The sequence below is a fragment of the Schistocerca americana genome, chromosome 9, assembly GCF_021461395.2.
Source record: "Schistocerca americana isolate TAMUIC-IGC-003095 chromosome 9, iqSchAmer2.1, whole genome shotgun sequence".
Taxonomy (NCBI): domain Eukaryota; kingdom Metazoa; phylum Arthropoda; class Insecta; order Orthoptera; family Acrididae; genus Schistocerca; species Schistocerca americana.
In genome coordinates, this window is record NC_060127.1 from 9,781,187 (window position 1) to 9,807,025 (window position 25,839).

The 25,839-nt window shown below is 46.4% G+C and overlaps 2 protein-coding genes across 6 annotated transcripts in view; one reads left to right on the forward strand and one right to left on the reverse strand.

The window, feature by feature from the left end:
- Window positions 1-1,215, reverse strand: part of LOC124550907 (G patch domain-containing protein 2) — a 142,640-nt gene extending 141,425 nt beyond the window's left edge. Inside the window, exon 1 of one of the 3 annotated variants that reach the window (XM_047125695.1) lies at window positions 1,123-1,215. The gene's annotated coding sequence lies outside the window, so the exon portion shown is untranslated. The remainder of the gene's footprint in view (window positions 1-1,122) is intronic. The other 2 variants (XM_047125696.1, XM_047125693.1) reach the window with 2 other exon arrangements.
- LOC124550908 overlaps window positions 1-25,839 on the forward strand; it is a 78,717-nt gene that overhangs the window by 18,354 nt on the left and 34,524 nt on the right. The window contains exons 2-3 of one of the 3 annotated variants that reach the window (XM_047125697.1): window positions 1,203-1,440; window positions 4,334-4,522. In XM_047125697.1, coding sequence (XP_046981653.1) covers window positions 4,363-4,522 — 160 coding nt within the window. In that variant the 5' untranslated portion in view covers window positions 1,203-1,440; window positions 4,334-4,362. Of the gene's footprint in view, window positions 1-1,202; window positions 1,441-1,569; window positions 1,662-4,333; window positions 4,523-25,839 lie in introns of those variants that run through there. The other 2 variants (XM_047125698.1, XM_047125699.1) reach the window with 2 other exon arrangements.

The window sequence follows — 25,839 nt, forward strand, 5'->3', positions numbered from 1 at the left end:
CAATGTTTATACTTGTACAACTGTCTCACTAGGAAATTTACTTAAACAGCGTGAATTTTTTTGACTTAGTAGTTTTTGATGATTAATTTTTTTTCTGTCTTTAAATACATTGTGCACTCCTGAAAGTTGGAAATGCTGTGATAATACTCATGGGTAACAAATTAATGTAGGCTACATTTTTCTGTCTAAAGAACAGGAACATATTTTACAATTTGCAAACTGGCTATATGATTTTACTTCTTAGTTACTGGCTTTTATCCTGGAATAACTAAGATCAGACGTAGTAGAACATGTGTAGTAAAACAATAAGATATTCTGACAAATTTTGGGTTGTTGACAGTTTTACGGGCTGTGATTTCCTAACTGAATGCACAATGTGCTCCCGAATATTTATATTTCTTTTCTTGCCACCCTAAAACACAAACAACAACATCAAGTGACATTATAGCGTCTCTCTTCTGCTCAGAGTCCCCTCACTAACGAGTTGATCAAGATGATTCTCTCTCAGATTACGGATCCAAGTGCATTACAACGAACTAAATACTACCTGCAACCTCTTCGAGATCGTTAATGCACCGGAAATAAATAGTACTTCACGCATTGTCTCCGAAACACATGAGTTAGCTAAGTTTCCAATAAATATCTCTAGCATCTGTGATTTGTTTATCGTACACCTAACCTCAAAATACTGCTTTACATCTGTAAGAATGCTCTACTACGAATCCACAAAAGGCATCCACAGCACAACACATGTTAATTTCTAATCGCCTCATAATTACATAAAACAACCCGTCACATACAGAGTTCTCAATTCTTTAAATGCTGAAACAAAGGCGATCGGAAGTTATTTGCGTAGTCCCGATATATTGTTATATACTAATAATGTTTGCCTTTTTTTAGTTTAGTTAGGGGGAAATATGTACATTTTTTCTGACTTGTTTGTTTCTTTTCGAAGTCCCTATCTTCTGAAAGGATATGTACTAACATCTGATTCGACTGTACTAGGTGGTAATAGAGCCTGGTTTACCGCTGTTCATTTACGTTTCAGTGAAATTTATACTTATATGCAATTCATTATATAAATAATACCATCAAAAATAAGAAATAAATAAATAGTCTCACCTCGTTTTCCTGTTAGCTGATGCTCAAACTATGGTTTCTTAACATGCATTCATTTTAAGTTACTCTTTGCATGTAACCAGCGTCAAACGTCACTACTACGTCACGAGACATCGCTGGGGTTCGTTTACCTCATTGGTGCTGACGTAGGCACTCAGCTGCAGCCTATGATATTGCTCGGAGGGAAAATGCCGCGAAATTCTTCGCGTCGGAAACAAGCGCTAGAGGTAGTGGAGGGTAAGTGACTAGTCGTGCTGACTGCTGAGGACCTAGCGGGTGCAGCTGGAAGGGCTCGACAGAGTGACTCTGTTTTCGTCACAGGTAGTGTGAAGTTATTGATGCCATCATTAGTTTTAGTGCCTTAAATGATTTTATCATTTATATGTAAGAACTATACAAATGTTACCAAATTAGTAAGTTTCAAGTAAATAGAACCAGAGAGCTTGAGAAGTTTGCGCGGGAATGACGCATCAAGCGCATACAATTTGGCGCGTAAATAGTTGTAGGAGAAAGTGGCCACTACGTTCAGTACTAAGGCATTAGTAAGTACTAATTTGTTGTGTTGTATTTGAGTTTATTACTGCCGGCAGATCATCCGGAATTCTGGCTCACTGCAGTTTTCATTTACGTGCAGGTGTGGCAGTTAAGCTACTTAAATTGTTGATTTATTTCGTGGTAAACATCGTCCGACCAAGATTAATGCTTACATATTTCACAGAGAAATATATTGGTCATTTAGTTGTGGTGGAGTCTTCTTCTGAATTAGAAACCTTGTGCGTTTTCAGACGCGAGATACGTGGCATTTCACACCAAAAACTTCCGTGTATTATACGTATTAGACCAGTGAAAGTTTCTACAAATTGTTTGAATGTAAAATGCCAAATTATGCAGTAAGGGGGTGCAGTGTTTGGTACATAATGGGGGTAATGCTACAGTATTATTAAAAGTAATCTCGTGTGTTAATTCTCATAAGTCTATGCACGTATTAGCTAAGTGTTACTAAGTGGAGCTTATTCCTACTACTATATCTACTTTGACTACAATATTTATTTCCTTAAATAAAGCAAGAATGATTAGGTACTCTTAAAACTTAATAAGTATGAGTAACAGGTTCCAAAAATTTGTGGGGAATCTGACTCATAATTTCTGCTTATTGCAGAAGTATTTAAGCACATTTGTTTGAGCAGGTGTCATTGTTTTAAAGGTGAAAATTATTTTCCTAGTTAATTTGAAGTAGGGAAATTTTATGCAAATTCTGAAGAATCTCTTATATTTACAGATATTCAAATATGTGTGTATATTGTTACCAACTGTACAAAGTGTTAATAATACTATATACACTAAGTGTGGTGCACAGTTTGAGCCACAGAAGCATATGTAATGCTACATTATTTTTCTGTCCAAATTACATTCAAAGAATGTGTAAAATGCAACCACTGTATGATTGATTTCCAGTTTGACTTCAACATACTTAATGGTTAATATTTTCAGTAACTTTTTTGGAGAACTTACTGTATTGCATTTCACAGCCTGTTTTAGGATTATAATGTTTGACTTAGAAATTTTGATGGATTGAAGTATTGCTTGCATTTTTTACAGGAGTCTGTGCGCAAGATTATGTAGACTTGCTTGTTGATGCCAGTAATTTGTAAAATTGCTGGTTTTGTTAGAAGGTTAAGTTTGACTGTGTTTGAATTGTGTAGTAGTTAATGTTGTAAGAGAATGAATGAATCTTGTGCAATTAATGTCACTTCAATGATGGAGTTTAGTGATCACTGTTAAAAATTAATTCGCTTTGCTGACAGTTACACATTTATTTTTATAATATGACCTTTAGATCAAAGTTGATAATCTTCAGATCTATGTAATTCTGGATCCATATGGACCTAAACATCAGTTGTTACATCTAAAACAGAAAATATGTACATACACGACTAGTTTCCTGTATAATAATGGCAGTTGGTAAATGCTCTGTGACGGCATAGAAATTACGGGTACTGTTCTAGTCTGTACAGTAAAAATAAGATGGTAGCACGGCTGACAAATGGAGACAGAGGGAGCTGTTCCCTATTTCTGCATGTTCTGAGGTAAATTGTAGGGTATAAGAAGATCATATACTGTATATCTGACTCATTTATTGTCTTGAATATAATAGAGGGAAACATTCCACGTGGGAAAAATATATCTAAAAACGAAGATGATGTGACTTACCAAACGAAAGCGCGGGCATGTCGATAGACACACAAACGTACACATAAAATTCAAGCTTTCGCAACTAACAGTTGCTTCATCAGGAAAGATGGAAGGAGAGGGAAAGACGAAAGGATGTGGGTTTTAAGGGAGAGGGTAAGGAGTCGTTCCAACCCTGGGAGCGGAAAGACTTGCCTTAGGGGGGGAAAAGGACACACACACACATCCATCCCCATATACATGTGGTCTGCTTGTGTGTGTGTGTGTGTGTGTGTGTGTGTGTGTGTGTGTGTGCGCGCGCGCACAAGTGTCCTTTTTTCCCCCCTAAGGTAAGTCTTTCCGCTCCCGGGATTGGAATGACTCCTTACCCTCTCCCTTAAAACCCACATCCTTTAGTCTTTCCCTCTCCTTCCCTCTTTCCTGATGAAGCAACCGTTGGTTGCGAAAGCTTGAATTTTGTGTGTATGTTTGTGTTTGTTTGTTTGTGTGTCTATCGACATGCCAGCACTTTCGTTTGGTAAGTCACATCATCTTTAGATATATGATTTATTGTTTTATAATGTAATTGGATATTATTGTTTTGTTAGATGACAAATTTGAGAACCACCAAATCAGAAAAACCATTTGTTGTAACTCTTTCATTTACCCCATTGGAGATGAGAAATTAGTTCACAGCTTTGCAGCCAGATCTGCGCGTACTGGTAGTACATCAGTGTACTATGCTGCAGATAAGATCGGGTGCTCTTTTAACATTCATAACTTTTGTATATGGCCAAGATTACTTGTAGTTTTTGCAAGTCATTTATTTAATTAAAGGTGGTTACAGAGGAATGGTTTTGTATCATTCAGTGCAAAATTATCTGAATGAGATTTAAGGTAGTTAGACATGTGCTCTGATAATGAACTAAGTAATAGATCCTGTTACTGCTGGTTTGTGTTACTCCATTTGAAGCATTTAAATTTTAGAGCATGTATGTAGTCAAATTGTTTTACTAAATTTTAATGGTCATTGTTTGTTCTTCAGTTTAGTAGATAACTGACACGTGACACAAAATGAGCATGGAGAACCCAGCTACACCGCAGGTGGCGAATGCCTCACTGCAGCGGCGAGCCACGCGCAGTGCCCTGGCAGAAATCCCGGCACGACTCGGGCTGCTGACCGTCGATGAGAACGGCCGCACAGAGGGGGCCACAGCTGCAGCTACTGTGGTCGGTACGTTGACTCCGGCCAGTAGAAGGCCACCGCTTGTCCCAATACCCGATCGTGCCAATCAGCTCACTCCGCGCGATGGAGAAGGGGCTGTGTCAGGCACTCGTGGTAAGTCTTGTGGTAATCGTATGTATCCGGCTCTGACAAGGCTGCAACTGTGGCTGCTGGACCCTCACCCCCTTTTGTGCTCTACTGTGTGAGTGAGTTTTTTATCTTATGAGAGACAGATTAACATTTAAGTTTACAAAAAGTATTTATGTGTGAATAAGGTTTATTTCCATATGTTAATCATTCACTAGTTTTTATTGGACAGGCTGGATCAGAATTAGAAATACATAAGATTAACAATACATGTACAATGAAAAACATGCACACGCACACAATGTACATGCTCGCACTCTTTTGTAACTCACAATTCAACACAATCTGGTTTGGCTGAACATTGTAGGCATTCTGAATATCTGTTACGCAATGTTGTTGTTTGTTGTTGTGGTCTTCAGTCCTGAGACTGGTTTGATGCAGCTCTCCATGCTACTCTATCCTGTGCAAGCTTTTTCATCTCCCAGTACCTACTGCAACCCACATCCTTCTGAATCTGCTTAGTGTATTCATCTCTTGGTCTCCCTCTACGATTTTTACCCTCCACGCTGCCCTCCAATACTAAATTGGTGATCCCTTGATGCCTCAGAACATGTCCTACCAACCGATCCCTTCTTCTGGTCAAGTTGTGCCACAAACTTCTCTTCTCCCCAATCCTATTCAATACTTCATTAGTTATGTGATCTACCCATCTAATCTTCAGCAATCTTCTGTAGCACCACATTTCGAAAGCTTCTATTCTCTTCTTGTCCAAACTATTTATCATCCATGTTTCACTTCCATACATGGCTACACTCCATACGAATACTTTCAGAAATGACTTCCTGACATTTAAATCAATACTGGATATTAACAAATTTCTCTTCTTCAGAAACGCTTTCCTTGCCATTGCCAGCGTACATTTTATATCCTCTCTACTTCGACCATCATCAGTTATTTTGCTCCCCAAATAGCAAAACTCCTTTACTACTTTAAGTGCCTCATTTCCTAATCTAATTCCCTCAGCATCACCTGACTTAATCAATACATTATCAATACAAAAGAGATTGACAGAGGAGAAGTTGCGGTAATGGTGGATACGGAATTGGTGATTCCAAAATTTTCCAGGGATACCCATCATACTTCAGAAAATGACACGTGCATGCACAGTACCAATCTAGAATGTGACTGTCAATTTCATGCCTTTTATTAAACTACATAGGGGCAGTAGAAGGCTAATCAACCAAAGACTGTAATTACACCTACCTGGTTATAGATAGGTCTGCAGTGGACAAATTTCTTACTTAACATTAAAATCCTAACTGTGTCCTGGATGAGTGGATGCCTTCATATTTTGATAGTTTGGTCCTTGACTGAACTGAAAAATCATTGTTTCATGATAGTGGCATTGTCACTAGGGTAAGAGATTGTGTGGAAAACACATTTTGTACATTCATGTCTCATTGTGAAAGACACTTCAGAGATGTGGAATGTGACAAAATATGCGTTAACAAGACATGCACTATACCTACATCAACCTCTCACTGTGCTGCTCAATGGTATTTGTAGTGATAGCTGCCAATTGTAACTTTATAAACAAGAAAGAAAGATGCTGCTTCCTCAAATTTGAAAGCACCCGTGCAAATTACACTCATGTGATTATTTTACATGATGAACCTTAAATTTGACGTTTTACATGATGAACCTTGAATATAAGAATAGAACCAATATAACTTATCCTAATAAATCAGCAATATAATTTTATCTGGATGGGATGTAACAATATTATGAAGAGGATAGTTGCTACTGACCATATGGTGGAGATGCTGAGTTGCTGATAGGAATAACAAAAATGTTGGAAAGTGAGCTTTCAGTCAACAAGGCCTTTGTTGAAAATACACACACATGCAGATAAAACCTGCGCGCGCGCGCCCACACACACACACACACACACACACACACACACACACACACACACGACCAGTCTCTGGCAGCTAAAGCCAGATGGCAAGCAGCAGCATGAGTGGCCACTGTGTTGTGGGGGTATGGAGGAGGCTCTATTGAGGGGGGGGGGGGGTGAAGTGCTGCTTGTGGGAACTGGTCATGCGTCCTTATAGTATTAAATACTGGCATTAGGGATGTTAGTGTAAAGAAAGGTAACGTCAAAGGTGACAGCAGGGTACCATGTTGTAAGGGAGAAGGATCTGTGGAGTCACTGGAGGAAATGGTTGGTATCTTGTATGTAGGAGGGTAGGTTGTGGTAAATAGGCTCTTCTCTGCCTTTATCAAGCATTAGTTTTGTCCCATCTGGACTGTGGATGTGAAGTTTCTCAGCTGCCTCTCCCACATTGCTCCTCTTGGACCCAGCCCACCATCATGATACCCATTCGGCCACTGGTGCCTTTTGCACTGTCCCTGCCTGCAATGTTCTAGCTGATAGTGGGATCCTCCCATTTTGGATCGGCAGTTCCATCCCTAGGTTTCCTCAGCCATCACCGTCTGCTCTTTCCCAGCTCACCCTCTTATTTTCACAACTCTGGGACATAGCCTGCCCACTGCCCACCCTCGGATGAATTTATCAATTTGCCTTTCTTCCTTTTGGCGCTATTTCTGTCTTCCCTCTGTGTCTTGTTTCCCCTCGCTCTTTCCTGAACACACCCTCTTGGTTAGTTCCTTGTCCCCAGATTCAGATGGATATCTTCTGGGGTGCAAAAGTCTGTCACTCCAGTCGTGTTCATTTGTTTGTTCCTCCAGCCCTTACAAGAGATTTGGGATGCTATTGTTTTTTATGCCAATGGCTCTAAATCTGCTGATCATGAAGGATATGCCTTAGTCTTCTATTGGCATGGAACACCATCTCTTACCTGCCACATGTGGGGTGTTTACCATGGAACTGATGGCCATTTACAGGGTCCTCTGCTTTATTAAGCGGTCTTCCCTCATCCAAGTATTGTGGAGTTTGTACTCAAAAACTGACCTTCAGGGTATTTCCCTTTTTTTTACCACCACCCTTTGGTCTCTGTCCATAACCTTCATGTCTGTCTTGACCGTGCTGCTTGTTAGGTTGATTTCCCTTCCCCAGTTCTCAAAGACCCCCATTTCTAATAAACTTAGTGATAAAGGGGACTCCTGCCACGTGGCATTCTTTCTTCTGCCTCACTTGGTGGGAATCTACCTTCTACTGCTGTCTTTGTATTGGGCTCCTCACCCCCACCCCTTGGTATTTATGCCACCCCTCTCACAGTGAGTAATATTTTGCTGGGCTGCCTCCTGCATTTTGGGCTTTCACATTAAAAATGCCCCTGCCACGGGTGTTAGTGGATGACCCTTGCACACTTATGTCCGTCAAGATTTTTCTTCACAAAAGTGGTTTGTCCTTCCAAATTTGAGTTTCTGAATTTCCTTCCAGAATTGAAGTCCCTCGTTTAGTGTTGGGACTGACCAGGTTCCTTCCTACTTCCCTCTTGCTTTCCCTTTTCCCTGTTTCATCTGGTTTTTGTGCTGCTTTATTTCCTGTTTTCTTGTCTGTTCTTCCCCGGTGTTGTCCATGCTGTGTGGTGGTTGTGATAGTGTGGGGATCAGCAGCAGTGCCCACTGCTCTTGCCCACTCTCACCTTCCCCTCCACCATTCTTTACTCTTCCTGCAACCCTGACACTCCTTCCGCCTCTTTTGTCACCCGATTTCCTTTCCCATCAACTGGACTGCGATGCTGGTGTTGTTCCTCCCTTAGTTTCTGCCTTTTTGGATCATGAAACTGATGACCTCTCTGTTTGGTCCCCTCCCTCCCTCCCAATCAACCAACCATATACAGATACATTAGATTTGCTTGTGGAGACAATGCATACACAACCAACAGACATTAAATTAATGTAGGAATAAAGTATGCCTATTACCAAATGGAAGTGCTGAGTTATCAGCAAGTGCACAAAAAAGAATGGAAACCTACCAGATTTCTGACATCCGTCAACAAGCTGGGAATATATACATTTGCACATGCTCATGTTGGGAGCAGTGCTTTAGCCACACAACGAGGGCTCGGCTTGCTGGCCAGTCTGGGTGTCGTTTTTAGGTAGCTTCCCACATTAGACTAGTTGAATACTGGGCTTGTTTCATGTTCCATCTGATACACAGTACTCAAACATTTAGAACACTAACACTTGTGCACAGAATTTATGGTATATACTAACAGATTAGGTCTGCTGCTTCTGTCCTTGGGGTGGGTGGGGGACATCAGCTGTTTTGTCTCCTTAAGCAATAACTCAACATCAGCTACTGTTATTGACTCATATTCTGGAATATTTCCTGTTTGTATGTTGGTGAAGGAATTCTGGAAACCAGTGTTTAGCAACCATCCTCTATTGACACTGTTGTTGGTAACAGTATCATTTCTATCATGTAATGAAATTATTGCAGTTTTGCCACTAATATGCCTTAAATATGGCCAGAAGCTGTCAGATATTGAGACAGTCTCATTGTGGAAACTGCCAAAAACATCTTGCATTGTAGTACACTGTAAATTTCAAGCTTGTGTAAAATGTAGCAAATTATGAAGATTTTGCATTGTTTTAATTCTGGTGTGCTATTTTTGTGCTCCTGAAAATGGCCTAGCTTGTTTTTTTGTACCATGGAGAGATCTGTTCCTTTTAATTTACTCGATATGAAACACTATTTCTCTGAATTTGTCGTATCTGGACTACACTTAGTTGGTATGGAAGGAACAGAGATTCTCTCTTTATAAGGTGTTAAGTAAAGTTTTACCTGCTTTTTAAATCAATGTATTTTGTGTTTGTTTCATGGATTTGGATAGTGTGAAATTCAGCATTGCTAAAATGACCTTGTTGTTTCTCATCCCTGTATCTGTCACAGCCCTCTCATTTTGGTCAGTATTATTTGCTGCTGAAAGATCTATCTTCAGTGAAAGTGAAAAATTTCTGAGTGTTTAACGGAATGATTAGAGTAAATTGAGGAAAGAAATGAGTAGTAGTATAAATGAGATTGGTGGTAAACTTAATGAGGATTGAGGACCATGGAGTAGATGAAGTGAAGGAAAACTATCTGGGAAGCAAAATAACATGGAAAAAGCGAAGAGGACATACGGAGGTGATAAGCAAGGGAAGGGTGAGAAGACAAAGAGAAGTCTGCTAGTATCACACATCAGCTTTAGAGTGAGAAATTTGTGGTAATACTCTTTTGGAGTGCAGCACTATATTCCAGTGGATTGTGGAACAACCAGGAAAGGGAAACTTCCTGGCAAATTAAAACTGTGTGCCGGACAGACTTGAACTCAGGACCTTTGCCTTTCGTGGGCAAGTGCTCTACCAAAGCACAACTCGCGCCCCGTCCTCACAGCTTTACTACTGCCAGTACCTCCTCTCCTGCGAACCTTGCAGAACTAGCACTCCTGAAAGAAAGGATATGCGGAGACATGGCTTAGCCACAGCCTGGGGGATGTTTCCAGAATGAGATTTTCACTCTGCAGCGGAGTGTGCGCTGATATGAAACTTCCTGGCGGATTAAAACTGTGTGCCAGACAGAGACTCGAAGTCGGGACCTTTGCCTTTCGCGGGCAAAGGTCCTGAGTTCGAGTCTGGGTCCGTCACACAGTTTTAATCTGCCATGAAGTTTCATATCAGCGCATACTCCGCTGCAGAGTGAAAATCTCATTCTAGAACCAGGAAAGAGTATTGAAACGCTGGAGATGTGCTAGAATAGGAGGATGTTGAAAAAATAGGTGGACTGATACAGAATGTAGAGGTTCTCCATAGAACTAGTGAAAAAAGGAACATGCAGTTATCATTATAGGGAAGTTAACAGAGGTACAATAACCTGAGATAATGACTGAGAAGACAGTTTATTGCTAAGAACACTGCAAAAGCCAAGCGGACATACTTAAGATTCAGTAGTCAGTGGCAGATTGCTGGAAGCAAAGCACCTCTGTGTTAACATGCCTTAGGTAGACGTCGGGTTAATTTTTCAGTGTGTGTACATTCATAATGTTCTTGACTGCTTTGCAGTCTGCAGTCCCTACAAACACATGGGAAACACTGACTGGGAGAAGGTACAGGCTGACAAGACATTTAAGACATCAGAAAATAACTTGCTTGGTAGTAGGGAGAGTTGTAGAGGGTAAAAAATTTAGAGGAAGGCACATCAAAATACACCCAACAAATAGAGGATGTAGAGTGCAAGAGCTACTCTGAGATGAAGATGGCACTGGCATGATAAGATACAAAATATAATAGGCTATGAGACTCATGATACGATGCAAAAGCAACTTGGATTAGCAGAGCACATACAAATGCAGTGGAAGCAACTGAACTGGTTCACACTGGGATGACAGTGATAAAACACCTATGCATTACTGTCATATCACGTAGTGTCAAGGAGTGCCGCTTGCTCAGTGCATCTTGTCATACAGTACGCGATGAGGGGAAATTCAGTCGTGACGTCTCAAAAAAAGTTGTTTTCTGTAGATCAAGCAAAGGTACATCTGTCTCTTTAGTTACTCTTTAGAAACTTGCACTTAGCATGTAAAAAACTAAAAGCTGCTGTTTTGGGATTTAAGCATGTTCTCCGCTATGCAGTCATTACCATTTGATTTTGAGGAAACTATTCAGTACAAAATTGTTTTTCACATCTTGTACTCTGATATCTCAGATTTATAATGAACGTTTTGTTTCTGTTGCCTGTAATGTTCGTGATACTTCAAACCCCATGCATACTTTAAGAGTTTGGAGTGAAAAATTTTGTTGTTTGTCAGTTTACATTCAGTGCATTTTATGCATATGTTGCTACACACAAAATGTTGGTAATATCGAAATTGTTTTTAACGTGGAAAGAGAGCCACACATTTAAATTCTCGAGAAAATTAGATACATTGAAGATTTTGAAGATGTCAGTGGTGTTGAACAGCTGAAATTGTTGAAATTGAACAGAGCTCCAGGGGCTAATGGAGTTCCTATCAGATTCTATTCTGAATTTGTGGCAGAGTTCGCCCGTCTTGTAACTATAATCTATCATAGATACCTCGAACCCCGTGCCCAGTCGTGGAAAAAACACAGGTCACAATAATATCTTAGACATTGATTAGTTGTAGAATCTTCGAACATTTTCTGAGCCCAAATATAATGAGACACATCGAACAAATGACGTCAGTGTCAACCAGCATGGATCCCAAAAACATCGATCAAGTGAAATCCAACTCGCACTTTTCTTACGGCGTACTTTGGATCAAGGCAACTGGGTAGATGCAGTGCATCTTGATTTCTGAAAAGCATTTGACTCAGTGCTGCACCTGCACTTACTGTCAGAAGTACAATCATATGAGGTATAAACAGAAATGTGTCACTCGGTTGAGGACTTTTTGATAGGGATGTTATCTTGGAATGCTAATCAGATGTAGAAGTAGCTTTAGGTGTGCCCTAGGGAAGTCTTAAGATGCTTGCTGTTCATGTTTAGTATTAATGACATTGCAGACAATATTAACCTCAGATTTCTCGCAGATATTGCAGTTACTTATGATTAGATACTGTCTGAAAGAAGCTGTGTAAATATTCACTCAGATCTTGATAAGATTTCAACGTGAAGCAAAGATTAACAACTTGTTTTAAATGATAAGAAATGTGAAATTGTGCACTTCACAAAACAAAAACTTGATATCCTATGACTATAATATCATTGAGTCACTATGGGAATCTGCCAAATCATAAAAATACCTGGGTGTAACACTTTATAGGAATATGAAGTGGAATGATCACATTGGTTCAGTTATAGGTAAAGCAGATGATGGACTTCAGTTTATTGGTAGAATACTGTAGGAAGTGCAGTCAGTCTGCAAAGGAAATTGCTCAGAAATCATTTGTGCAAGTGGTTCTAGATTATTGCTCAAGTGTGTGGGACTCACGGGGGATATTGAACGCCCCCTGCGGATCCGGGGGTTAGAATAGGCCCGAGGTCTTCCTGCCTGTCGTAAGAGGCGACTAAAAGGAGTCCATCCCCCTCAAGGGGGTAGTTAGCGCCTGCGTCCGGAGACGGATGGTCCCACGACCTATATTTGTGATCTTTTTGCTTTTTCACTTCTCGTTTCTTCCTTCTTTGGTTGGTTCCTTTCTTTGTTCTTCTCCATCTCACTGTCTTCCTAACTCTTTCCCTTGCCTTCTTTCCCTTGCCTTCTTTCCCTTGCCTTCTTTCCCTTGCCTTCTTTCCCTTGCCTTCTTTCCCTTGCCTTCTTTCCCTTGCCTTCTTTCCCTTGCCTTCTTTCCCTTGCCTTCTTTCCCTTGCCTTCTTTCCCTTGCCTTCTTTCCCTTGCCTTCTTTCCCTTGCCTTCTTTCCCTTGCCTTCTTTCCCTTGCCTTCTTTCCCTTGCCTTCTTTCCCTTGCCTTCTTTCCCTTGCCTTCTTTCCCTTGCCTTCTTTCCCTTGCCTTCTTTCCCTTGCCTTCTTTCCCTTGCCTTCTTTCCCTTGCCTTCTTTCCCTTGCCTTCTTTCCCTTGCCTTCTTTCCCTTGCCTTCTTTCCCTTGCCTTCTTTCCCTTGCCTTCTTTCCCTTGCCTTCTTTCCCTTGCCTTCTTTCCCTTGCCTTCTTTCCCTTGCCTTCTTTCCCTTGCCTTCTTTCCCTTGCCTTCTTTCCCTTGCCTTCTTTCCCTTGCCTTCTTTCCCTTGCCTTCTTTCCCTTGCCTTCTTTCCCTTGCCTTCTTTCCCTTGCCTTCTTTCCCTTGCCTTCTTTCCCTCGCCTTCTTTCCCTCGCCTTCTTTCCCTCGCCTTCTTTCCCTCGCCTTCTTTCCCTCGCCTTCTTTCCCTCGCCTTCTTTCCCTCGCCTTCTTTCCCTCGCCTTCTTTCCCTCGCCTTCTTTCCCTCGCCTTCTTTCCCTCGCCTTCTTTCCCTCGCCTTCTTTCCCTCGCCTTCTTTCCCTCGCCTTCTTTCCCTCGCCTTCTTTCCCTCGCCTTCTTTCCCTCGCCTTCTTTCCCTCGCCTTCTTTCCCTCGCCTTCTTTCCCTCGCCTTCTTTCCCTCGCCTTCTTTCCCTCGCCTTCTTTCCCTCGCCTTCTTTCCCTCGCCTTCTCTGTTCTCCGCTTCGGCGTTTGAGTCAGTCTGTCCTCTCTCTCTTCCTTTCCTCTTTTTCCTTCTTCCCTGTGCGCGCCTGAAGGCCGACCCACGCGTTCGCACTCGTAGCCGGTGACGGGGTAACGCGTAATTCCCCGCCCTGGGTAGACAAGTAAGGCACGCACATACCCCCTGGTAAAGGCCAGGCCCAGGGAGGGGTGATTGCCTGAGCTGATACCTTCTGACCATGCCGATTGGTCCCTCCGTCTGTTTCTCGGGAGGTGTGACCTGAGGTGCAAACATTCACCTAAGGCGGGAGGGTCCCCATAAGGAAGGAGCGCGCCATCGGAGACGCTGGCAATCATGGGGGATTCCTCCGCAATGGATTTCTCTTCTTCTCTCTCGACTTCTGCCCACAAACGGAAACATGACCAGCCCCCAGTGACAAAAGTACTACCGCCTACCCCACAATTCCTAGTCATTTCTCGATCTGAGGACGGAAAGGATTTTTCCTCTGTCAACCCTTTCGTTATCCAGAAGGGCGTAGATGCTATAGCCGGTACTGTTAAGTCTTGTACGAGGTTGCGTAATGGTACCTTGTTACTAGAAACTGAGAGCGCCTTTCAGGCACAGAAACTGCTTCGAGCCACACTCCTGTACACGTTCCCTGTCCGGGTGGAGGCTCACCGAACTTTGAATTCGTCTCGTGGTGTGGTCTATACTAGATCCCTCGACGGATTGACTGATGAGGAGATTCAGTCTTTCCTCGCTGAGCAGGGCATGACGGCTGTCCATAGGGTCATGAAAAAGGTCAACAATGACCTTGTACCGACCCGGACACTTTTCTTGACACTTCGATAGTGTTAAGCTGCCATCGCGCATCAAAGCGGGCTACGAGGTTATTTCTGTTCGCCCCTATGTCCCGACACCTGCGCGCTACTACCAGTGGCAGCGTTTCAATCCCACTCGACAGTCTTGTTCCAATGCGGCTAAATGTGTCACTTGTGGCAGGGATGCCCATGAGGGTGACTGTCCACCTCCGTCTCCTCGTTGTGTGAACTGTCAGGGTGACCATGCAGCATCCTCCCGCGACTGTCCCGTCTATAAGGAAGAACGCTGTATCCAAGAAATTCGGGTCAAAGAGAAAGTGTCCACCTCGGCTGCTCGCAGGCTATTGGCTAGTAGGAAGCCCACGCTGCTCCCAGTGGGGAAATACAGTACTGTCCTCGCCTCTCCTCGGACTACCAGGGAGGTGGCAACCCAGACATGCGATCTGACCTTCAGCACCACGGTCGTCCGTTCGGCCAGTGCTAAGATCGCACGGTCGACGTCTCCTCTTCCTCATGCCACCTCTACGACACAAGCACCTTCATCAGCTTCTGCCAAGACGAAGACCCAGAAGTCAGATGCACGGGCCTTCAAGAAGGAACCGTCCCGTGCAGACTTCCTGCGTATCTCGAACTCCCAGCTGTCGACCAGTACTTCCACTAAACGACCTTCCAAGAAGGCTCATAAGAAGCACAGTTCTCCTTCTCCGCCACGGCGCATTTCTTCTCCTGCGCCACCCAGCGGTTATCGCCGCAGGCCGTCATCCGTTTCGCCTGGCCACACCGCTGGTAGCCGAACATCTGGCCGTTCACCAGCGGAGGAAGCTCCCCCTCCCGGCCATCTTACCAAGATGGCCGATGAACCTATAGAACTAATGGACGATGACTGTCCGCCTACTGATAGCGGCGGCTGTGCTCGCTCGAAGCCAGGCCCTCAGCGGCCTTCGAGGTGACCCCTTCTTTCATCTTCCTTTTCTTCTTACGATGGCACTTATTCACTGGAATATTCGCAGCATTCGCTCCAACCGAGAGGACTTGAAGTTGCTGCTCCGCTTGCACCGTCCGCTCGTCATAGCCCTCCAGGAAATGAAGCTACGCCCATGCGATCAAATTGCCTTGGCACACTACACCTGTGTGCGTTTTGGCCTACCCCCTGTGGTAGGTATCCCGGCTCATGGAGGGGTTATGTTGCTGGTCCGGGATGATATTTACTATGATCCCATCACGTTGCACTCCGGCCTGCAGGCAGTTGCCATCCGAATTACTCTCCCCACTTTTACATTTTTCGTTTGTACCGTTTACACTCCATCGTCGTCTGCTGTTACCAGGGCAGACATGATTCAACTTATTGCTCAGCTACCTGCACCATTTTTGTTAACTGGAGACTTCAATGCCCACCATCCCCTTTGGGGCTCTCCAGCATCCTGCCCGAGGGGCTCCCTGTTAGCAGACCTTTTCAACCAGCTCAATCTTGTCTGCCTCAATACTGGCGCCCCTACTTTTCTTTCGGACACATCTCACACCTATTCCCATTTAGACCTCTCTATATGTACTCCCCAACTTGCACGCCGGTTTGAGTGGTATGCACTTTCTGATACATACTCGAGCGACCACTTCCCGTGTGTCATCCATCTCCTGCATCATACCCCCTCTCTGTGCTCAACTAGTTGTAACATCTCCAAAGCAGACTGGGGGCTCTTCTCTTCCAGGGCGACCTTTCAGGATCAAACCTTCACAAGCTGCGATCGTCAGGTCGCACACCTCACGGAGGTCATTCTCACTGCTGCTGAATATTCCATGCCTCACCCTACTTCTTCTCCACGTCGCGTACCGGTCCCCTGGTGGACCGCAGCGTGTAGAGACGCTTTACGTGCTCGTCGACGTGCTTTACGCACCTTTAAACGCCACCCTACAGTGGCGAATTGTATCAATTATAAACGATTACGTGCACAGTGTCGTCGTATTATTAAAGAAAGCAAGAAAGCCAGCTGGGCTGCTTTCACAAGCACCTTCAACAGTTTTACTCCTCCTTCTGTTGTCTGGGGTAGCCTACGCCGGCTATCTGCACTAAGGTCCACGCACCAGTTTCTGGCTTGACGGTCGCGAATGACGTCCTTGTGGCCCCTGAGGATGTCTCCAATGCCTTTGGCCGCTTTTTCGCAGAGGTTTTAAGCTCCGCTCATTACCACCCTGCCTTCCTCCCCCGCAAACAGGCAGAGGAGGCTAGGCCACCTAACTTCCGCTCCTCGAATCGTGAAAGTTATAATGCCCCATTCACCATGCGGGAACTCGAAAACGCACTTGGCCGGTCACGGTCCTCTGCTCCAGGGCCTGATTCTATTCATATTCAGATGCTGAAGAACCTTTCTCCTGCGGGTAAAGGTTTTCTTCTTCGTACTTACAATCGCATCTGGATTGAGGGACATGTTCCCGCATGCTGGCGCGAGTCTATTGTTGTCCCGATCCCTAAGCCGGGGAAGGACAAGCATTTGCCTTCCAGTTATCGACCCATCTCGCTTACCAGCTGTGTCTGTAAAGTGATGGAGCGAATGGTTCACTCTCGTTTGGTTTGGCTGCTCCAGTCTCGACGCCTACTTACCAATGTACAATGTGGATTTCGTAGGCGCCGCTCTGCTGTTGACCATCTGGTTGCCTTGTCGACCTTCATTATGAATAACTTCTTGCGGAAGCGCCCGAACGCGGCTGTGTTCTTGGATTTGGAGAAGGCTTACGACACCTGTTGGAGGGCGGGCATTCTCCGCACCATGCATACATGGGGCCTTCGCGGTCGCCTCCCGCTTTTTATTTGTTCCTTTTTAATGGATCGACAGTTCAGGGTACGTGTGGGTTCTGTCCTGTCAGACACCTTTCGCCAGGAGAATGGGGTGCCACAGGGCTCAGTTTTGTGCGTCGCTCTCTTCGCCATAGTGATCAATCCTATAATAGATTGCCTCCCAGCTGATGTATCAGGCTCCCTTTTCGTGGACGATTTTACTATATATTGCAGCGCGCAGCGTACATGTTTCCTGGAGCGCTGTCTTCAGCATTCTCTTGACCGTCTTTACTCCTGGAGTGTCGCCAATGGCTTCCGTTTGTTTGCCGAGAAGACGGTCTGTATAAACTTCTGGTGCTACAAAGAGTTTCTCCCACCGTCCTTACGACTCGGTCCCGTTGCTCTCCCATTCGTGGAGACAACAAAATTTTTAGGTCTCCACATGTATCGTATTTGGCTGCCCGTTGTACCCGTTCTCTAAATGTCCTCCGTGTTCTCAATGGTATGTCGTGGGGAGCGGATCGAACCGTCCTATTTCGTCTATATCGGTCGATCGTCCGCTCCAAGCTGGATTATGGGAGCTTCGTATACTCCTCTGCACGGCCATCCATCTTGCGCCGCCTCGGGGTTTACGACTTGCGATCGGAGCGTTTTATACTAGTCCCGTCGAGAGTCTTCATGCTGACGCTGGTGAATTGCCACTCACCTACCGGCGCGATACACTGCTATGTCGGTATGCCTGTCGGCTACTGTCAATGCCCGACCACCCGTCTTATCGTTCCTTTTTTGACGACTCTCTCGACCGTCAATACGGGTTGTATGTCTCTGCCCTGCTACCCCCTGGAGTTTGCTTTCGTCGCCTCCTTCAACACCTTAATTTTTCACTCCCTGCAACCTTTAGTGTGGGCGAGAGCCACACGCCACCTTGGCTCCAGGCTCAGGTTCGCGTTCACCTCGACCTCAGCTCGCTCCCAAAGGAGGTTACCCCCGGTTCAGTCTACCACTCCCGTTTTGTCGAACTTCGTTCGAAGTTCATTAGTATGACCTTCATTTATACATATGGCTCTAAGACCAATGACGGGGTCGGGTGTACTTTTATTGTCAGGGCACAAAGTTTCAAATACCGGCTCCATGGGCATTGTTAAGTCTTCACAGCTGAGCTCTTTGCCCTCTACCAGGCTGTTCTTTACATCTGCCGCCACTGACATTCTGCTTATGTCATCTGCTCCGATTCCCTGAGCGCCATCCAGAGCCTCGGTGATCCATACCCGGTTGAGCTTTTCGTGCACCGGATCCAACGCCCCCCAGGGGGTCCACAACTCTTTCGTGGATACGTGCGTGGCGAGCACGGGGCCCCGAGCCATTGCAGCCTTCTTTCTCTCCCGGGCTGCATTTCCTTTCCTTTCCCTTCCCCTCCTTTCCCCTCCATACCCCTTTCCCCTCGCCCTCTCCTCTCTCTCTATTGGTGTCCTTGCTTATGTTGGCCCCCGCTATCCTCCTGGTTCTGTTGGTTTTACACTCCGGCTTTTTTTGCGTAATCATCTCCTCCTTTTGGCGTTCCTTGGTCCCCCTCTGGGGTTTGACCTCCATTCCAAAATTTCTCTTCCGTAGTGTGAGCCATTTGGGGAAGAGCACCTTACCTAGTGTCTCCGACGTGTGCCCTCATAGTACATTCCACCTTTTCTTTTACGTCGTTGTCTGATGCTAGGGTGCATAGCCAGCACGGTAGCCAGCCCGTGTGGTGGGGTTGCTATGTACCCTTTTGGTTGAGCCCCCTGAACACACAGGGATCACACTTCTGATACCTGAGCTGTGACCTCCTCATGCATGCCTTGGAGTGGTTGCTCGTCATCCTGGAGCATCGGAACTCCCGGCAATGGCCGCCGTGCCAGACGGCCCTTGCTGTGGCTGGGTGGCGCCCGTGAGGAGAGCCCCTGATCGGAGTGGGTGGTATCAGGGCGGACGCTATGCAGATGAAACGCATACGGGTCCAAAACTCTGGCCGCTCTTCTGCGGCCGTCTCTCTGCGTGGTACTGATTCCTCAAGTGCTGCTTCTCTTGCCCCTTCGGCCTTCCCTTCCGTGGCTACCCCCTGGGAGGAGGGTCAGGCGCGTCGTCTAGGGGCAAAACCTTTCCCCCGTTATCTAGTTTGCACCAGGACTGATGGAGATACTTTCACCAGTGTCAAACCTTTATTCTTTGTGGAACACATTGAAGACAAGTTCGGCGAAGTGGACTCCCTGAGCAAGATGCGGTCGGGTTCGTTACTGATAAAAACTGCTTCGGCTGCCCAATCTGCGGCCCTTCGTGCCTGTACCCATCTTGGCACAATTCCCGTGTCCATTACCCCTCACCAGTCTCTAAATATGGTACAAGGTGTGATTTTTCACAGAGACCTCATCCTTCAAACTGATGAGGAACTTCGGGACAATCTCGGACGGCGGGGTGTTCACTTTGTTCGGCGTGTTCAGAAGGGTCCTAAAGATAATCGTATTGATACTGGTGCCTTTATCCTGGCCTTTGAAGGGGATACCCTTCCTGAGAAAGTTAAGATTATGGTCTATCGCTGTGATGTGAAGCCGTACATCCCACCTCCTATGCGGTGTTTTAAGTGCTTGCGTTTTGGCCACATGTCTTCTCGCTGTACCCAGGACCCTCTCTGTGGTGACTGTGGACGTCCACTCCATGAGGGGAGTCCCTGTGTTCCCCCTCCTGTATGTGTAAATTGTCATGGTAGTCATTCTCCACGTTCAGCAGATTGCCCAGTCTATAAGAAAGAAAAAAAGATACAGGAGTATAAGTCTCTTGATCGTTTAAGCTACACAGAGGCCCGTAAGAAATACGCACGATTGCACCCTGTGTCCATGACATCTAGTTACGCCTTGGTTACATCTTCATCCCTTCCTCCCCCTTCCTTACCCCCATCCCGGACCCCTCTCCTTCCCCCCTCCCCTGTGGCTCCCACACCTTCTCCTCTGGGCGCTGCTCCCCCTCCCCAGCCGGAGAAGTGTCCCACTCCTTCGGCGTCTGCCGGTCAAGGGCGCCTCTCCCGGGATGCCCCTTCCCGGCACCTTCCAGGTCAAAGGTCTGCTGCAGCGCGGCGACCGCGAGAGCCGCGGTCTATCGGCCCCCTGGTCGCCCGTTCTCTTTCTGTTCCTGATCTTGCTGCAGCTGGCTCCATTATGCCACACAGCCCTCCTCGATCTCAGCCTGAAAAGAAGAAGAAACATAAGTCCCGGGACAAAGAGCCTCTGGTGTCACCAGAGGTCCCTTCCCCGGCTTCACAACCGGATTCTGACCTGTCGTTTATGGATGTCGCCCCCTCCTTGTCGGTGACGGGTGGGGACCCGGCGGTATGACTGGATTTAGCGTGTTCAGCCCTCATTTAAACCATCGTTCTGTGGTTCTCCAGTGGAATTGTAATGGCTACTATCGTCACCTTCCGGAATTGAAATCCCTTCTTTCGTCCTACTCAGCAGCTTGTGTGGTTCTCCAGGAATCTCATTTTACTGATGCTCACTCACCGACCCTCCGTGGGTTCCGTGTTTTCTGTCGAAATCGGGTCGGACCCTTGCGAGCTTCTGGTGGCGTTTGTACGTTGGTCCGTACAGACATTGCTAGCACGTGGATTCCTCTCCACACTACATTGGAAGCGGTTGCTGTTAGGGTCCACTTAGACTCTGCAGTCACAGTATGCAATCTTTATCTCCCTCCTGACAGGACTCTTACACCTGCTGCCTTAACCACCCTTCTTCAGCAACTTCCTCCTCCCTTCCTCCTCCTTGGGGATTTTAATGCTCATCATCCTTTGTGGGGCAGTGCCTTTCCATCTAGACGAGGTCTTCTTATAGACCAATTTATTGCAGACCACGACCTATGCCTTCTTAATGATGGCTCCCCTACTCATTTCAGTGCTGGTCATGGTACCTTTTCTGCCATTGATCTTTCTCTTTCTTCTCCCTCTCTCCTCCCTTCATTACACTGGTCGCCACACGACGACCTTTGTGATAGTGACCATTTCCCGTTGATTATCACGCTCCCTTCCCGCTCCCCGATGGACAGGTTACCTCGTTGGTCTTTCCACCGCGCCGATTGGCCTCTATATACTGCACAGGTCGAGTTTTCTCCCTCTTTGTTGGGTTGTATTGATGACGTCCTACGTGACGTGTCTGCCGCGATTGTTCGCGCTGCTAACCTTGCTGTCCCGCGCTCATCTGGACAATTTCGTCGTCGGCAAGTCCCGTGGTGGAGTACGGCCATTGCCATTGCCATCCGTGATCGCCGTCGAGCTTTGCAACACTTTAAGAGGCACCCATCTGTAGCCAGCCTTTCTACCTTTAAGCGCCTTCGCGCTAAAGCCCGTTATTTAATTAAACAGAGCAAACGGATATGTTGGGAACGATTCGTTTCTTCCCTTGGTTCCACTGTCCCTCTGTCACGGGTATGGGCTACACTTCGCTCTCTCCAAGGTTGCCATCGGCAGTCCACCCTCCCAGGACTTCACCTCCCAGATGGCATTTGTACGGACCCATTAGTTCTCGCAGAACATCTTGCGACCCATTTTGCAGTGGCATCAGCGTCGGCCTCCTATCCAGCTGCTTTCCTTCATCAAAAACAGCAGGCTGAAGCTGTCACCTTATGTTTCACCACTTGTGAGTCAGAATCTTACAACGAACCTTTCACTGAATGGGAATTTCTTTCTGCTCTATCTTCTTCTCATGATACGGCCCCTGGCCCAGATTCCATTCATAACCAGCTGCTTCAACATCTCAGTGCTCCACAACGGCACCATCTTCTTCGGGTGTTTAACCGTATCTGGCTCCAGGGTGACTTCCCTTCTCAGTGGAGGGATAGCATTGTGGTTCCTGTCCTTAAGCCTGGTCAGAACCCCCTATCTGTTGACAGCTATCGGCCAATTAGTTTGACCAATGTTGGTTGTAAGTTACTTGAACGGCTGGTAGCCCGTCGGCTCACTTGGGTCCTCGAATCTCGGGATCTATTGTCCCCTTACCAGTGTGGCTTTCGAGAGGGACGATCTCCAATCGATCATTTGCTTCGCTTGGAATCCGCAGTTCGGCAGGCTTTTTCCCAGCGCCGCCATTTGGTTGCAGTGTTTTTTGACCTTCGCAAGGCCTATGACACGGCCTGGCGCCATCACATCTTACTAACCCTTCATCAGTGGGGTCTTCGGGGCCCACTCCCGATTTTTATCCGCCAGTTCCTGATCCATCGGTCATTCAGAGTTCGAGTTGGTACTGCTTTTAGTTCTCCACGGATCCAGGAGACGGGCATCCCACAGGGTTCTGTCTTGAGTGTCCTTCTTTTCCTCATTGCTATCGATGGACTTGTGGCCTCTGTCGGTCCCTTGGTCGCCCCTGCCCTGTATGTGGATGATTTCTGCATTTGGGTTAGTTCCTCCTCGATGCCATCTGCAGAACGGCAGCTCCAGGTGGCTATACGGCGTGCCTCTGCATGGACCCTCTCACACGGGTTTCAATTCTCTCCTTTAAAATCGCGGGTGGTCCACTTCTGTCGCCGTACTACGGTCCACCCTGATCCAGAGCTCTATCTCGCTGCACAAAGATTGCCTGTGGTTCCACAGTTTCGTTTCCTAGGTCTTCTTTTCGACAACAAGCTCACTTGGCTGCCCCATATCAGACTCCTGAAGGTAGGATGTTTCCGAAAACTCAATGTCCTTCGCTTCCTTGCCCACTCCTCTTGGGGTGCGGACCGTTCCCTCCTCCTCCGTCTTTATCGTGCTCTAGTTCTGTCACGTTTGGACTATGGTTGTCAAGTTTATGGTTCAGCTGCTCCTTCCACGCTGCACGTGCTGGATCCAGTCCACCATCGTGGTATCCGTTTGGCCACCGGTGCATTCCCTACGAGCCCTGTTGATAGTCTCTTGGTTGAAGCTGGGATCCCCCCCCTTTCTGTTCGGCGGTCCCAGCTTCTGGTGTCTTATGCCCTTACTATCCGTTCTTCTCCCGCTCATCCTTCCTATTCTATCCTATTCCCAGACCATGGACGTCGCCCGCCTGACTCCCGCCCTCGGGCGGGTTTACCGGTTGGGCTGCGCCTTGCGTCTCTTACCCGTGATTTTCGGCTTCCTTCTTTGTCCTGTCTTCCTCGCTCCCTCCCCTCCACCCCTCCTTGGTTAGTTCCTCGGCCTCGAATTCGGATGGATCTCCGCCGCGGTCCGAAAGATTCCATCCCCCCGGTGGTGTTCCGTTCCTTTTTCCGCCAAATTTTATGGGAGTTTCGGGATGCTGTTGTTTTTTACACTGATGGCTCTAAATCTGCTGATCATGTTGGGTATGCCTTCACGTCCTTTGTTGGAACGGAAAATCATCTACTGCCACCCTCATGTGGGGTGTTTACTGCGGAATTGATGGCAATTTCCCGGGCCCTTACCTTTATTAAACAATCCCAACACAACCGCGTTTTGTTATGTACGGACTCGTTGAGTGGCCTTGTTGCTATTGACCGGTGTTTTTCGCGCCATCCCTTGGTCTCTGCCATCCATGACCATCTCGCTGATCTTCACCGTGCTGCTTGTTCCATTAATTTCCTATGGGTCCCGGGCCATGTGGGTATCCCGGGTAATGAGCTCGCTGATCGTTTGGCTGGGGGAGCAGTTACTTACCCCCCGTTTTCTGTAACCCCTCCTGCAGCGGATTTACGGCTTCACATCAAATCCCACTTTGCACAGTCATGGGCCAATTCTTGGGAGGCTACTCCACTGTCTAATAAACTTCGTGCCATTAAGGTGAATCCAGGCCCATGGCGTTCTTCCTTTAGCCTCTCCCGCAAGGACTCGACCACACTGTGTCGTCTCCGCATTGGCCATACCAGGCTGACCCATGGTTTCCTTTTGCGTGATGAGCCACCCCCGCTATGTGGTTGTGGAGCCTTCCAGTCAGTGGCCCACATTTTGGTTGAATGCCCCCTTCTTTTGGCTCTGCGTGCTACGTACAGACTCCCCCACACTTTACCTTTGATGTTGGCTGACGATTCCCGGATGGTCTCTCTGGTTCTAGGTTTCCTCCGGGAGAGTGGTTTTTATTCTCAGTTTTAAAGTTTTTAATCTCCCTCTGGTGTTGGGGCGGGGCGGTGAGTGTTTGGGTGTCTCCCACTGTAGGCAGTGTTCAGAGATTCCCGATTCACCTCCCTGACCGGAATCCTCTTTTCTTTCCCTTTTACTCTGTTTTTACCCCTTCTTTTTAAGGCTTGGTTAGTTTTTCTATTCCCATCCGTACTTTCTGCATTATAGCAGTTGTACCTTTTAAGACACAGGTGGTCTTGCCTATGCTGCTTCAGCATAGTGTTGGGTCCGTTCTCTTGCCAACTTCCTTCATTTGTTTTTACTAATGACAACGTGACTGCCCTTTTACGTTTCCCCTTTTTCTGTTTTATTTTTCTGACTATACTGAGATGTCCCGTTAGCAGAATGGAGTCTATTTGAAACAAGGGACTGATGACCTTGCTGTTTGGTCCCTTTAACCTCAAACAACCAACCAACCAACCAACCAACCGGATCCAACGCTCTCTTCAGCAGCTGGTGGACGTCGGTTCTCCGGTTAGCTTTATGTGGGTTCCTGGCCATGTCGGTATCCCTGGGAACGAAGCTGCAGATGCCGCGGCCAAGGCTGTGGTCCTCCAGCCTCGGACAGCTTCTTGTTGTGTCCCTTCGTCAGATTGTAGCAGGGTCATTTGTCGGCGCATTTTATCGCTGTGGCATGCCGATTGGGCTGCACTTAGAGACAACAAGGCTTCGGGCCTTGAAACCTCTTCCCGCGGCTTGGACGTCCTCCTCACGCCCTTCTTGGCGGGAGGAGGTAGTTTTGGCCCGGTTACGAATTGGACACTGCCGGTTCAGCCATCGCCATCTGCTGACGGCTCCGCCGGCGCCGTTCTGCCCATGTGGGCAATTGCTGACGGTCCGCCACATTTTAACGTCTTGTCCGGATTTTAACACACTGCGTCTTGATCTTGGCCTGCCATGTGCTCTCAATGCCATTTTAGCGGATGACCCACGAGCAGCTGCTCGCATTCTTCATTTTATCAACTTAACAACCCTCTCGAAGGACATTTGATTATGCTGTTTTTTTAATCTTATGCCTGTCAGTCTGTCTTTTATCGTGTTTTCCGTTTCGTTGCTGTTTTAAACTTGTGACTCGCAGTGCATTCCTATCGTAGTCTGGGCGCTAATAACCGTTGAAGTTGTGCGCCCTAAAACCACAAAAAAAGGGGGGGGGGGAGATATTGAACGTATACAGATAAGGGCAGCACAAATGGTCTCCGGTTTGTTTGATCTGTGGGAGAGTTTCAGAAGTACTGGAGAAACTGAACTGGTAGACCCTTGCAGATAGACGTAAACTATACTGAGAAAGTCTACTAATGAATTTTCAAGGATTGACTTTAAATGATGACTCCAGGAATATACTACAATCCCGCTAAGTGTCGTTCACATAGGGACTGAAGATAAGGTTAAAATAATTATGGCAAGCACCCTCTGCCATGCACTTCAGTAGTTTGTGGAGTATAGCTGTAGATTTAATATGGGTTCATGTATGCGACACGTAAGATTCTGATATACTAAACGCAT